This window comes from Quercus lobata, chromosome 3 (assembly GCF_001633185.2).
Source record: "Quercus lobata isolate SW786 chromosome 3, ValleyOak3.0 Primary Assembly, whole genome shotgun sequence".
NCBI lineage: Eukaryota > Viridiplantae > Streptophyta > Magnoliopsida > Fagales > Fagaceae > Quercus > Quercus lobata.
In genome coordinates, this window is record NC_044906.1 from 7,199,642 (window position 1) to 7,215,298 (window position 15,657).

Here is a 15,657-nt window from a genome sequence, read left to right on the forward strand (position 1 = left end):
TACTGTTATATAGTGTGAACCTTCTCTCCTAAATCAAATCATCTTATGCTCGTTCTTCTTGACACTCAATCTCCATATTCTGTTAAGATGATGAGAATGAGGAACAAGAATCAACATCTCATGTTATACATTGTCTCACGTTTATTATTCTACGTTTCATATGCTCACAATACTCCTAGTACTTTCTCTGGAAAACACTGCCTCCCTGACCAAAGCACCTCTTTACTGCAACTAAGGCAAGAGTTTGAAAAGGGAATGTCATCTGATCATTTTGTTGAACATCATGGTTCTTATCCAAAGACGAAGTCTTGGAAGAACGATATCGATTGTTGTTCTTGGGATGGGGTGACATGCAATACCAAGACAGGTCAAGTGGTTGGCCTAAACTTGAGTTGTAGTTGGCTCTATGGACCTTTGAGTCCTAAGAACAATCTTTTCAACCTGCATCACCTCCAAAAACTTGATCTTTCCTACAATGACTTCAATTCCTCCACAATCCCATCTACTTTCAATCAACTTTCAATACTAGCCCATCTCAACCTCTCTTATTCTAAGCTCTCAGGCCAAATCCCCACAGAAATTTCATGGTTGACCAATTTAATTTCACTTGATCTCTCTTCGAATTTTTTTCAAAATCCATCTGATGAACTAGAGATTTTGCATCTAAGTAAAATGGACCTAGAAGCACTGCTCCGGAATATGACAAATATGAGAGATCTTCATCTAGCCTTGGTGAACATTTCATCATCTATGCCTCAATCCCTGGTAAAATTTTCTTCTTTGACATCTTTGTCTCCCTCTCTTTTTGTAATTTGAATGGTGAATTTCCCAACAGTATTCTCCAGCTGCCCAAAATACAAGCTGTTGATTTGTCAGTAAACAAATTTCTCACTTATGGAAGTCCCCTAAAGGGGTTGCATCTTTCCAGGACAAAATTTTCTGGAAAATTACCCAGTTCAATTGACAACCTTAAGGCCTTGAATATCTTGAGTCTTTATGATGCAAATTTTTATGGCGAATTGCCTAATTCAATTGGCAACCTTAATTCATTGAATATTTTGGATCTCTTTATTAATAATTTCCTAGGGGAAATTCCTTCTTCTATAGGAAACCTATCTCAGCTTATTCGTCTATCCATCTACATTGGGAAACCTTGTAATAAGAGCATCCATAGTAGTGGATCTATATTTTTAACTTTTTAGCTACACAAAAAGTCACTTTATCTATTTTACCTCCACACATGCTACAGCAGTGGACCTATTTTAGCTTTCAACCCAATAAAATAATAAAAACATCCTAATAAAATAATATATCCCACTACCAAAAAAAACCTCCACAGCACCATCCACAACCACCTCTACCATCAGCCACACCCACAACCACCACCACCACCGACCACAACCACCATCCTACTTTGGCAACCACAACACAACATAGAAAAAAAAAAAAAAAAAAACAAAACAAAACCACAACCACATTCACAAATTACACAAACACCATTTCTATTCTCAATTCATTGAATCAATCCCTTCTAAACAACAATTCCAGGCACCGAGTTCCCGGCCTAAGTGTGGGACCCAGATTCTTGATCTTAACCGTGGCGGAGGAGCTCAGATTCTCCGCATTGATCTTCGTGTTTCAAGCTAAGCCGAACCGGAGCCTCCACCCGCGTTGGCGGCGTCGAGGCGAGCTGTGGTGAAGGCGCGAATGGAGGAGTCATCTTCATCGGAGTTTCAATGTTTGCGGCTTCAGGGGCTTCCTCGTCGAAATCGTCGTCAGAATCAATGTGGGCAATGGGGCTTGGGGTGGGTCGGCGAGCTAGGTCGGCAGAACAGATCGGCGATGAGGGAGTTGGCCGGCGAGCTAAGGGATAAGGGAGCTGGCCGGCGAGATAGAGAGAAAAAAAAAATGAGGAAGAAAGAAAAAAAAATTGAGGAAGAAAGAAGAAAGAAGAGAAGCCGGAGAGAGAGAGAGAGAGAATAGGAAATGTATATTTAATTGGAGAGGAGAGAGAATTGTAATAAAAAAGCTTTTTTTTTTTTAACCTGTGAGCTACAGTGCACATCTAAAAATAGATGTGCACTGTAGCTGAGGAGCTAAATCTTTTAGATTTAGCTCCACTGCTGCATGGTGTTTTTTGTGATAAAGAGCTAAAAAAATATCATTATACTTATATAGCACCACTGCTGCAAATGCTAAACTCCCTTTCTTGGGCCTTAGCGACAACTTGTTTCATGGGAAAATTCCCTCTTCCTTAGGAAATCTTACACAATTGTTAAGTTTAGATCTTTCTCATAATTATTTTGATGGTGGGGTCCCAATTTTTCTAATAAATCTTACCAAACTCAGTCTATTTCCAGAAATCAGTTGACAGGTCCAATCCCATCTGAAATAAGTAGATTTTCCAATTTATATACTCTTGACTTGTCACGTAACTCACTCACAGGGTCCATCCCATTGTCATTGTTTATAATGTTTTCATTATCAGATCTATATATAGACCAAAACCAACTCAATAGCCCCCTCAACTTCCAATATGTCTCTTCAAATTTGAAGTCTCTTGAATTAGGTGGAAACAAGTTGATTGAACTATTTCAAAGTGTGAAATGATATAAAAACTGTGGTTTAAAAATTATTGTGAAAACATGTATTTATAGTATTCATAAAGCAAAAAAAGTGTGTGGTACCATGTTTCAAAGTTTGAAAAAACATAATTGTGTATTTGGTATATGTGTGTGTGTGTGTGTGTGTGTTTTTTTTTTTTTTAAATCTGACAAGTGGGCCCCTTGGTTGGAATTGAAGAATGAAGCTTTGTATGTTGTCTAATCAAATGGATCCCATGTTTTTCAAAATATTTACAAAAGTACCATTGAGCAATGTTGATTGAAATCTGAAAACTGGCGAGTATTATTCCAAATTCAATGTCTAAACACTCTAAAATAAGCACTATAACTCAAACACTCCTAAAATAATACATTTACCAAATGTGTTTGTTTTTTTAAGAACCATAGTTTTTAGTGTTTAAACACTGAAAATTGTTGTTTGGAATCACATTTGCAATGATAGTCAGCAATTCGATCTTCCAATGAAGCAAATGGTGAGATTTCACATTTTCTATTAACTAGTTTGTAACATATGCATTAAATGTCATTTTTTGGTTCTCTCGATACTCTGCTTGGAGCTTGTTTCTTTGTCTTTGCAAGTAACATGAGCTTATAAGTTATGACTAAGAGGGGCATTAGAGTGGTAGGAGGTTTCTTGATCAAGTCAAGTTTTTTATTTTTTATTTTTATTTTCTAACTATAGATACGAAACTCCACAAAAAGTATAATTACAGCTGAGATTTTACTTCAATCTCGAAATTGAATTTACTTAGTTTATGACAGTTACCAACATCTCACGTCAAAAGAAATCTTATTAATAGATTAGGTATATAAGGTTTACTTTTGTGTGAGGCAATGATAATGAGAGAAAGATATTATAATATGTATTTGTGGCGTGTAGGATTTGCCTACCCCTCTTAAGTTTTTTTCTTTTTCTACCAGAAACAAAAGTAAAAATAATTTCATAAAATTAAATATGAATTTTTTTTAATTCATGGTTTATTTGTATCCAATTCCAATCATACTATTGAGGAACATGTGATTTGTTTTTTTTGGCAATATACTAACTTGTAAGAGCTGAAACCTTGATGGCTTGACCCATATATGATACATCTATCCTAAAGAATTCCTTGATGGCTCTACCACATGCGAGAGGACCAATTGTTTGTACCCGATATCATTGGTTGCTGCAATATCACTTCTCATTTGTCATAGCTTTAAATATAATTATCCAATAAGCAAGAATAGCTTGGCTGTCCTTTGAATAGAGTGTCTTAATGCCCGAATTTCATTATACATATTTTTTAATAGATATAATAGAATTTCTACGTATGAATATAATGATTTTTTTATCATCATGTTAAGATACCAACAAATTTGGTGTAGTCGAAATTTGAACTTCAAATATCTTATTCGATTACAATATCACTACTCGTTAGTCGCTGCAATATTACTTCTCATTTATCATAGCTTTAAATATAATGATCCAATAAGCATGAATAGCCTGGTTGTCATTCGAATAGAGTGTCGTAGTGCCCGGATTTTGTCATACTTATTTTTTAATGGATACAATAGAGTTTCAACATATGAATATATTGATTTTTCTTATCGTATATTAAAATACCAATTAATTTTGGTGTAGGTAGAGTTTGAATTCTAAATCTCTTATTCGATCATAAGGGACTTTATCAGTTGAGTTAATTTGTACTAAATTAAGCCACCATTGTATGAGAGATAAAAACGAACTTACAATATCATATTCTCACAATAACTACAATTCACATGTATAAAATTCACATATATATACTAGGAGAGAAGTTCACTTGAAACCGTATTATAATATAATTTTACCTTTTAAACTTCCTTTGAGATTATTTGTAATTTTTTATGATAATTTTATTACGGATTTCTTCAATTTTTCTTTTTTGAAAGCCAAACTACGAACTTTCATTCATATTCCAAAAGCACCCGGAAACAATACGTTCCAAAATAAAGAGGCACCAGCATTACAAAACAGAGCCATTTGGTATATTAGAAGTAATTTGCTGCTCATGAATGCACGCAGGCATATCTTCCTACCAAATTTTCTCCCACTCACTTCTTAAAATTTTGACAATTTATTAATAAATTAGTGGTTTATATTTGGTCACGTCATTAATATTAAATAAGATTTCAAACTAGTAATAAATTATATTAAATGTTTTTTTAAATATTGAGGTTTTAGCAAAATCTTAACCTTTTTATTTATCAATAAATTATTAAGATTTTAATAAATTTACGGTATTTTATCCAAAAAAAAAAAAAACTTCATGGTAGAGTTATCAATAAATCTAAACAATTTGTTCAGGATATTGATTCATTGATATCCATAAGACTTGTTGGGAATAAAGACGAATTTCCAAATCTATGAGATGCCGAGAACAGAGAGAAAAATAACACAAAGCTATCACATAACACCAAAAATTATTTGGTTCGACAATTTGCCTACTTCGACAAAGTTACAATGATAAATACAAGACTCATTTATACAGTTTTTTTTTTTCTTCTCAAAATTAACAACACAACCAACCTTAATATAAAATAACGGTATTTATATCTCATGCAAAGAGTGCACAACAACATTTATATCTAGCATGGGCCTATCGGCCCAAACTTCTGCTCCATGGACTAAGCCTAAAAATTCTCCTATTAAAAATGTAAAAGTTTTATATCGTGTCGAGTCATAATTTGGATTAAACACAAACTAGCTAGGCTTTACATAACCCAACAACATAGTCTTAGAAGGTTGAGGAGATTGTAATAAAATCCCTTCAAAATGAGGAAGTATCCTTCTCTGCTTTTGGCCACATCCTCCAAGACACAAAATCCAGTATTGATTGTCTAAAATACTACTCTTTCTATCATGTACATAAGTAGGGTAACGTTGTTGTAGATGCTAATGGCAAAGCTAGAAAATATTTTTAGGAGGAGCTAAGCTAAATATATAATTTTTTTTTGAGAAAAAAAATATATAAAAAAAATTAAATCCAAAGAATATAATACACATAAATATATATATATATATATATATATTTTTTATTGCTTATAAATGGAATGTTTGTAATTTTTATTTAACATATGATATTTTCTTATGTAAATAAAAATATTTATATCAAATAAGTCTTTTACAATTTTACAATAAAGAAGAAGAAGAAAGTAAGTCTTTTTTTTTTTTTTTATGGGAAAGAAAGTAAGTCTTAACAAGTCTAAAAATACACAAGTCAATTTAATAAAAATATAATATATTTAGGTATACATCAAATACACTTTAATTGAATAAACTATGTATGATATAAGAGTAATTAGAGGGAATAAAAAATGCATTACATGATTTTAATAAAAATCTAGGGGGCATAATACTGAAATTTATGTCCATTTTTTTAATACCAAAAACACGAGGGAGGAAGAATTTTTGGAAGAGTTTCCCCTAGATATTCACAATGATTTTCACTACAAGAAAAAGGGCTATTGCGGCGGGGCAGAAGCGCCACTAAAGGTACATTTGGCCTATAACAACAGGAGCTACTGTGGCGGGCCGTCCTGACTACGCTTTTGGTCTATTGCGGCGGGCTAAAAACCGCCGCCATATGAGGTTGTCATTCAGGTCATGTGGCCTTTTAGCGGCGGGTAGGTTATTTATTATTATTATTTTTTTATCCTCCTAGGTCCTAAAACCACATTTCTATTACAAATAACCTATAATAATTTTAGCTCCACTAAGACATTAGGAGCACAACAATGAACAAAAATGCAACATAATACATCTCTTGAAAATAGCACTAGGCTAATCTATGTAATTGCATTCAAAACTGAATAATTTGTACAGCTTAGGGATATTTATACATGCCATGCTTAAGTACGAACTTCTAAGGAATTTAACATACTCAGCATAGGGCCTAATGCCAGCTGTACAAACTGCTAACAGAATTACTAACTTCTAGCTAATAGCCTTGGCTGCTAACTAATTGAGTTACAAAAGCTCTAGCTAACTCTAGCTGTTACTTAAAGTTGCTTATTACAATTTTACACTAAAACTACTAGATTATTCTTCTAACTGCTGCTGCTGAAAGCTAATGAGTAATGTTAATACATCAGGCTACTGCATCATTACTATACATAATATGGAGTCAAGTCAAATGAAATATGTGCTAACTATCTAGATGGATTGCATCACAAATTTAACAAGATTAAAGTACAAACAATATAAAAATGTTCTATAACAATTTCCAGGATACAAAACACATAAAATTTCCAAAATGAGGGTACATTCTCTGCACAATTACAAAGCCATGTACCCCAAAAACAGTTCAATTTGGGATTACATATGTGTGTGTCTATATTTAGAGAGAGAGAAGGAGAGATTGATGAGTCAACCAATATAATTAAACGCAAAACATTTTTAAAAAAAGTACAACAAAAAGCTACCTGAGAGAATTTGCGGACAGTTTTATTGTTCTAATGTCTAGACAAACCTGACAAGCAAATACCAAAGTTGTGTTGGTCTCTATAAAGTATGATCAATGATGTTAAAACACTATTAAAGTGAAACAACATAAAAAATTAAAAATTAAAAATTAAAAAAAAAAAAAAGGGAGATACCTGCCCTGACGTGCTATCCAATGTATGCCATACTGCACCAGTGCACCAGTTTGACCTTCACTTTCAACTTGAACGGTCACCGAACCAAGAACAGCGCTTTTCCCAATTATATCCCAATCATATATTGTCACATTAATCTGCCACCCAGTAGAGAACAAAATCAGCTTCATATTCCAAGCCTACTTAAAGAACCAGTAAAGCCAATAGAGAGATCTATGTTAACAAAAAAACAGGCCAAATTATATGTCATCTTTCTTACTTCACATCGTACATTTTAACACATATGTCCAATGAAAGGATTTGATTTATTAAGGCTATTTTAATATGCTGGAATTATTCAAAACTGCAATGGCTCCTGCTAAAGTTACATTTCTTCTTCCTACCAAATTCTTTTTTTATTTTTTTTGTTAGTTCCAATGCTAACCTATGTCTTTATGTATGCGTTGTTGGGTTTTCAATGTAAATTAGATTCAAGTTGTGGGTTTCTGTGAGGGAATTACAATATTAGGTAACAGATTGTGTTCATAACCATGTGCCTGTATAAATTTTTAATTAATGTATGGCAAATGGTTTTCTTCTATGTAAATATGACATTTGGGCTGGCACCAAACGACCCTGTTTAAAGCAGTACAAAAAATAAAAACTGTGACTTGGCACTTGAGCTGGCCCTATTTAGCCCTCAAAAAAAATTTAAAATAAAACACCACAATTCAGCCAAGCCCAAAACGGAACATCCACACCCAACCAACCCCATCAAATTGCACCAGGTCGAGGCCAGTCATTAAGGAGAATTTAGGCCCACAAGTGAGGGAGGTGTTAAAATAATAATTAAATGATTAAATTCTCTATTTCCTAATAGCTTAGACTTTCAGGACAAGTGGTAGTTTAACAAGCAACATTAAACTTAACCTTCATCTAGATTTTGAATAAATATGTTGAAAAAAATATTAGTAGAAAGATATATAAGGATCTTCGTGTCATATTTATGCAAGGAGTACAAGTAATATCATTTCATGATTTCTTCCACAATTTTTTATTTTTGAACCCAATTTATTTTTTAATTTTGATGTTGACTTTAATTTTTTTTAGGATAATGGGATTTTTTTTCTTTTGTTTTTGAAATTTTTTCCTGATTGATGTAATCCTTGCAAGCCTATTTCAAAGAGCCCCAGTAAACACAGAAAACACTTTTTTTTTGGAAATTTTCCAATTGTTGGGTGTTGATTCCTAAGTTTTTCCTAAATTCCCATCCTATCTCCCCATCCTATTCCTTCTATATCTCACCCAGATTAGAGAATTTATGGATAGGGAAGGGCTATACATAGGGTTTCCCCTTAAGAGTTTGAATTTCCCAGGCGACATTGAGACATTTTTTTGGACAAAGACTTTGTTGTAGTTGTTGTATGGATAGGAAAGGGCTACCCCTATTAACCATCCCATCCTTTCAACCAGGGGAAAAAAGGATCTAAGTTTCCTGCATACTCTTGTTTTGATAGGTTATAAGGAAATATTATTAAAAAAAAGGAATAGAACAAAAGATACACAGAGTTAAGGAACACCAACTGCATTTCAAATGACATTGCACCATATAATCATTTAGATTCTTAAAAAAAACCTAAATCTTCACCACGAAATGGTCTCACTTTGTTTCAAAAATAAACGGAGCGGATCCTAATACACAAAAAGTCCCATGACTTGGATGACATTAAACACCAAGAATATAAATCAATTTGAAAAACCAATAAAAACTAAGTCTTTTTTTGAACATTCAATAATTTCAATAAGGAAGACGGATTTGAACTCTGGAAGTCTCAATTTAAAACACCAATGAGGTGCCATACCAGTTGAGCTCTCGGGCCAATAAAAATTCAATTCGAATTCAAATAAACAAAATATGGAGTACTTTCTATAACTACTTTCCTAACCACAAGAATCAACTAGAAGCAATGAGATTTAAGTATCTAGTTGGAAAGTTTTAGCAAGAGAGAATTTTTGGTATAAAAACACAGCTCAAGTCTCACAAATGAAATAAATAAATTGAAAAACATGAAAATCTCATATTGAATAACAATTTTTTTTGGCATAAAAACAAAGCGCATATTTCTCTCTCTCTCTCTCTCTCTCTCTCTCTAAGAAATAACAAAATTTGGATTATAATTTCTTTAATAGTTGAATTTGGAAGGGTACCTGGAGGGCATGTTGAAACCTGCCGTACTTGCGGAGCTCCTTAATGCACTTTTCGAGAGTTGCTTTATGGACAGAATTGCCGTTGTGGACGTAACCATTTAACGTCTCTGCCACGCTCCCTCCGCTGGCTCCCAGAGCCGATAGCCTCCGATACAGTCGCTTCCGATACAGTCGCTGCCCATGCTAACTGGCCAGTGGATCTTTAGAAGAAATTAGCACTCTTAGTAACAAAATACATTAGCGAAGTCCGTAAAAGTTTATTTAGAATTATTTTACAGCTTTATCTGATGTAAATATTTCAATTTCCTACATTGATCCATCAACTTCTTCATAATAGCTTTTGTGAAGGTCATCACATGTATTTTGTAAGTAGTTTTATTGTTACAATTTCATTATGCATTTTTAATATATATACTATTTATAAGATTTATTCAATGGATCTTTTTTTTCCTCCCCTAAAGGTTAATACTAAATTATAGCATCATCTTCTAAGAAATAAAAACTTGCAAAAGATACAACCTGAAAAACTATTAGAGGCTTTGACAAAGTCTGTTTAAATTGTTTAGAAACCAAATCTAAAAGTAGAAGAAGAAGAAGAAAGAAGAGGATTTAGAACTAAACTGAATATCTTTAATCTAAAGAAGAATGAGAGAAACTAGCAAAGTGTACATGAGTTTGTGGGTCTTAAAGTATAGGAGTTTTAATTTACATATTTATCTCCATTAGTTGAAAACTTGTAAGTGGGTATGATGAGAAGTTGGAATAAAATAAAAATAAAAAGCTGGAATTCATTTGAATAAAAAATACCACGCTTCAATTATTTTTTAGTAAAATTTCAATAGCAAAATTGAATTTAGGAGAAGTTTGTTGTAGTTAGTGACCACCGTTATTGGGCTGTTAATAATATTTACTAGGAAGTTATTGCAAGGAACACGTGGAGAGTTTTCGTGATGGAGTTTTTTTTTGGATAAGGAAAAAAAAAAGTAAGAGTTTTTTCTTTAAAAAAAAAAAAAAAAAAAACCAAATTAACGTGAAGGAGAGGAAAAAAAAAATGGCACTCTTAAGTGTGGTACACATACTAGATACAGATCCACATAGTCAAGTTCCAACTCCTGCAAGGTTTTATCTAATGCCTTTGGTACATCTTCTGGCATGTGATCAGTACACCTGCAGAAAGTTATAGTTCCAATTAGATACCAAGAACAGCCAATAAAAAATGCAGCTTATTCTTATTATTGATAATTAGATAATCAGGGGAGGGGAGTTTTGATTCTTTTGAACCCTTGATGGCTGGATGTCTCTGTTGGAAACATCAAGAGATGCTAGTTGAGCCATTAGGCTCTTGCACCTTATTTAAAGTTTCATTAAAGAAAGCTTAGTACAGTTTGCAGTCAAATAATTTTTAGAACAAACCAGAGTTTGGAGGTGAATCAACAAGCTCCCTATACAATCTAAATCAAAAAAATTATTTATATTTAACATGATTTATTAAATTGCTCACAACTAAATCCTAACATTGCCCCACACTTGGTTGACTTAGAAAATATCAGGAGTGAGCTATGCCATGAAGATGAAAGAGACGACTATTGACCATTTCTAAATTATTCTAAGGAATATGGTTACTTCTGCTAGCTTTTAGTAATTTCTTAGCAAATCAAGCAGTAAGCTTCATAGACCACACAGTGACATGAAAGGTGAAATGCACTATATAGTACCCCTGCAACTTGGGGACAGCTGGTTTTTCTTTCATAAATATGTATAAATTTCAATTCTAATAATACTTTTTAACCATTGTCAAAATTTGGTCACAGCTGGTTTTTCTTTCATAAATATGCATAAATTTCAATTCTAATAATACTTTTTAACCATTGTCAAACTTTGGTCAGAAACATTTTTAGGGAAAAAAAAAAAACACTTGAGAGTAGATCTGACCAAAGTTGAATGGCTTAACAAAATGTCATGATATGAAATGGCAACTAAAATGATATACAATATCTGGTGTTATGCAAAATTACCTCCTTCTCATTGTCGTAACTTAAGCACAATCAATGTGCCTATATCCAACCTGCATTGAAATATTAAAATCTGTAAGCTAACTGCCCATTAACTATATATAATCCAACTAAAAAACAATTCCCCCCTCCCCCGATTTGTTAATAACTTATTTGTTATTATCATTTTTTGAGGAACAAGAATTTTAGTTATTATTAGATTGAAATATTAAATATTTTGTTATTTTCACCTCTGAAATTTTATTATAAATTTGATCCTGTAAACTCTTTATTTATCATATAAGTCTAGAAGATTAATAAATTTCTACAACTAAAGGTACTGTTTCTACTATAAATTTCTAAAGGTACTGTTTCTATTATAAAGATTAATAAATTTTAATGACCCCAAAACATTGATATTTGGGAATATAGCCAAGATGAAGCTTAAAAAAGAAAAAAAAAATTATTGTTTTGTAATTATCTTCACGTCTCCTTTGATTTGCATAAAAACTTTTGTTGGAACAACGAGTGACTATTGACACATATTAGATTTGGGGTCAATTTTTTTTTCTTAGTTTTCTTGGCAACCAGGCAATGATTAAGGTCTCAAATCATTCACAAAACCCATATTCATTAGGGCCAACATTTTCATACAGCATACTTATATAGGCCCATCTTTTTATGCAATTCCACTCTCTAGGCTTAATAAAAACAATTTTACTCAACTGATTTCACCCATCTTCAATTGACAACCCAAAATAACATGGAAAAAGTAAGTTTGCTAGCAAACACAAGATCATCTAATATATCAACTCATTAGGGTTTACATCAACAATTACAGCCATCAGTTTCCAGTCAACAGCACACAACACAATTATAAAACATCAATAGAGTTTAAGAGTGTATTTGGATTGGCTGATTTTCATTAGCCTATTTTGATTAAAGAAATTAGATTTTTAAAAATATAATTGTAACTGGCATTGAAAATAATGCTGCCACTTTGAGCTAAAACAAAAAAACCCTTTTTAATTGCAAATAATAAAATTAGAAATTAGAGATTCCTACTTTAACCTTTTCTCTTTTTTTGAGCATATATAAAGCACTACTTTCTCATATCCTAATTGCAAATTATCCCAACTTGAACTTCTCATTGAAAAGGTTGTACAATCAAGCTTCACTATAACTCTAATGAAATCCTATGCCTCTGTGAGCTACACAGACGCGTATAGTTATGTTCTTATTTGGGTTTTCCAAAATCCCAAAACTAGAAAAAACTCAAAAGTATTTCACAATTTTCTTCCCCCCCAAAAATAAAAAGATTTCTTTTCTTTCCTCCTCCCAAAAAATTCTCCTCATCCAAACAGCACAAAAACCCCATCAAATCATCATTAAAAACTATATAACTTAAATAAAAAGTTTTGCATTATTTAAAAATAAAAAAATTATAAAAAAACACCACCATACACATTGGATCTACCCAACACTGAAACGAAAGATTACTAAAAAAAAACCTATATGCTCTAAATGGCATCCTTTGCCATAATATGCACTCTCACTCAGTTCGGTTCAATCTTCAATCACACAAAAATATTATCAGCTTGGTTTAAGCATCAAAACCAATCCATCACCAATCACAAAGTTCCACTCAATCAATTCACACCAAACTAGCATAATATGAAAATTCAAAACCGTAAATAAATATAAATACTCATCAAAATCACACACAGTTATGAAACAATAACCAAAATTCCACTCAATTAATCACATGATCTAAAGAAATGACGGTTCAAGTAATTGATTAACCTTTCTCATGGACACCTTCAATGGGGACAGTCTTGATCACAGCCTCATCGTCCTCCTCCCCTTCCTTGACGGTGAGGACAGCTTCAGCGACGGCATCCTTATCTTTGGGATAGCAGACGATGACGACGGGACAGATGCAGCGGTGGACGCAGTAATCGCTGACGCTGCCGAGCCTACCTTCATCGTTGCCGCGGTGAACGGCGCCGAATCCCCTGCTTCCCATGATGACAGCACTGAGTCCGAGCCTCTCGACCTCGAGGCACAGCCTCTCCTTCATGTCGTGATCCTTCACGATGTGGATCTTGTAGGGGATCTGCGCCTCCCTCAGCGGCCTCGCCAGATCGGCGGCTTTCAAAGCGGTGAACGCGTCGAAATCGTCCTCCAACTTCTTCTGATTGTTGGAGGAAGAAGACGACGTCGGGGTGGCGGTGGCGGCGGTTACTTCATCGGGGTGGCGCTCGATTGATAGAGAGAGCCAAAGAGCTTTGGCGGTGGCGGTGGCGGTGGCTGGTGAGGATGGCCGATGAGGATGGAGAGAAAGAGAGAAGAAGAGTGACGGCTTAGAGAGGAAAAAACCTATGTAAAAAACCTAAGTTAAAAGTCGAATTTTGGCTTTTAAGTGAAACACGTTAGGAGGGAAACAAATTTTTGTAAAATTTTGGGTGGAAAAAATAAAAGAAGACAGATTTATTTTGATGGAAAAATAAAAATAAAAGAAGACAATTTTAATTGATTACCATTTTTGACTTGCAATTACCATTTTGTCATGCATTTTGTAATTGTACATGAAGCAAACACATCTATATATCTTTTTTTTGAAAACGAGGCATTCATTCATTCATTCACTAACATGTAAAGAATCTTGGTACAAAGCCTCCACCGCAGGTGGTGGTGAGTCCTCTAACCAATAGACTACATCACTAATATTTTTTGCATACTTTGCTAAAGAATGCGCAACCATATTCCCCCCTCTCCTAATACAACTTATTGAAACCAGCTGCATCCCATTTAGGTAAGCACAAATATTCTCATATACATGCCCAAGCAAGGAATTATGGTAAGACAAACCCGAGATGGCTTTCATTACTGTGCTGTTATCACCCTCAATTACAAGCTCTGAAAATCCAGCTTCCAAGGCAAAAACAACTGCTTGTCGACACGCCAAAGCTTCTGCCTCTTCACTATTTCTGACATAGGGCCCTTTAGCTGACATTCCAGCCATTACTTGCCCCTGTGCATTTCGAATTATTGCTCCAATTCCAGAACTCTGCTACTCCGTGAACACAGCTGCGTCAAAATTCAACTTATACATAGTCTGAGGTGGAGGCTTCCAATGGTGTCCGTTTGAAGTTGTATTCGAAACAACCAGCTGCTCCTACGCCTTTCTGAACTCGTCCAAGTAGTCTGTTGCACGTCTGTTCAGCCAGCAAGGATTCTTTATCTGTCCTCCATGCACCATCGTATTCCTCTGAGTTAATGAGTACAAAATATTAAAAATCTAATATTAATGAGCTATGAAATAAAATTTAAAAACAAAAAACAATCACATACTTAATAAAAATCACCACGCAACTTTCTAAAAAAAAAATACCACACAACAAAAATTATCACACGTTCTATCTTATTAAAAAAATTTTAAAAAAAAATGACCATAGCTATTGTATAATAAATTTATATAAGAATTTTAATATGTGACTAATTACATTTACTTTTACCATCAAAAAGAAAAAAAAAAAAAAAAAAAAAAAAACTACGTTTACTTTTTAAAAAAAAAATTAGTATGACTAAATGGATAGTTAGATTGAGAGAATATATATAGCCATATAAATACACAACACATGTCTATCACGTGTCATTCTTAGATTTGAAATCTAACCGTTAGATTTGAAGAGTGTAATAAAAGGTTCATTTTTGTAAGCATGAAAAATATATGAAGACACTTGATGTAACTCTAAAAATTTAACGATAGATTTGTCAAAATTCACATCGAATTAAGAAATATAAGGTTGAATTCAAATTACACTTGACGTAACTCTAAAAAAGTGTTACACCAACCAATAACTTATTGTTGAATTCATATTTTGAAAATCCAACCGTTGGGTCACATTTTCTATATATTCCTAACATGCATGCCAATTTTCATGCCAATTGAATGTAATTTACCATTTGATCTTTAAACTCATCTTTTATGCGTTATTTTAAACTACAAAAACTTGAATTTAAATAATTGATTGATAACATGACTATTAATCTTTGATCACCTTGAAATTTTGAAAGTATAAAAAATATATAAAGATAATGTAATCTATCGGTAGATTTGTCAAAATTCACATCGAATTAAGAAATATAAGGTTGGGTTCAAGTTACACTTGATGTAACTCTAAAAAATGTTACACCAACTAATAACTTATTGTTGAATTCATATTTTGAAAATC

The 15,657-nt window shown here is 33.2% G+C and overlaps 1 protein-coding gene across 1 annotated transcript; it reads right to left on the minus strand.

Moving 5' to 3' along the window:
* Positions 1 to 6,702: 6,702 nt before the first annotated feature.
* On the minus strand, positions 6,703 to 14,444 carry LOC115980218. Its single transcript, XM_031102493.1, has 6 exons — positions 14,073 to 14,444; positions 13,223 to 13,811; positions 10,508 to 10,595; positions 9,429 to 9,628; positions 7,242 to 7,378; positions 6,703 to 7,114 (listed from the first exon to the last, which is right to left on the minus strand). The coding sequence occupies exons 1-3, from the start codon at positions 14,442 to 14,444 to the stop codon at positions 10,555 to 10,557; spliced, it is 1,002 nt and encodes a 333-aa protein (XP_030958353.1). The 3' UTR covers positions 6,703 to 7,114; positions 7,242 to 7,378; positions 9,429 to 9,628; positions 10,508 to 10,554.
* Positions 14,445 to 15,657: the final 1,213 nt, after the last annotated feature.

What these genes read in the sequence shown, in the direction of transcription:
- LOC115980218 (XM_031102493.1), bottom strand. Translation starts at nt 14,444, where the DNA reads ATGGCTGGAATGTCAGCTAAAGGGCCCTATGTCAGAAATAGTGAAGAG. An exon ending in TGTACCAAGATTCTTTACAT is followed by an intron (nt 13,812 to 14,072) that starts GTTAGTGAATGA and finishes CTTTTAACTTAG; the next exon opens with GTTTTTTACATAGGTTTTTT. An exon ending in TGAAGGTGTCCATGAGAAAG is followed by an intron (nt 10,596 to 13,222) that starts GTTAATCAATTA and finishes AACTTTCTGCAG; the next exon opens with GTGTACTGATCACATGCCAG.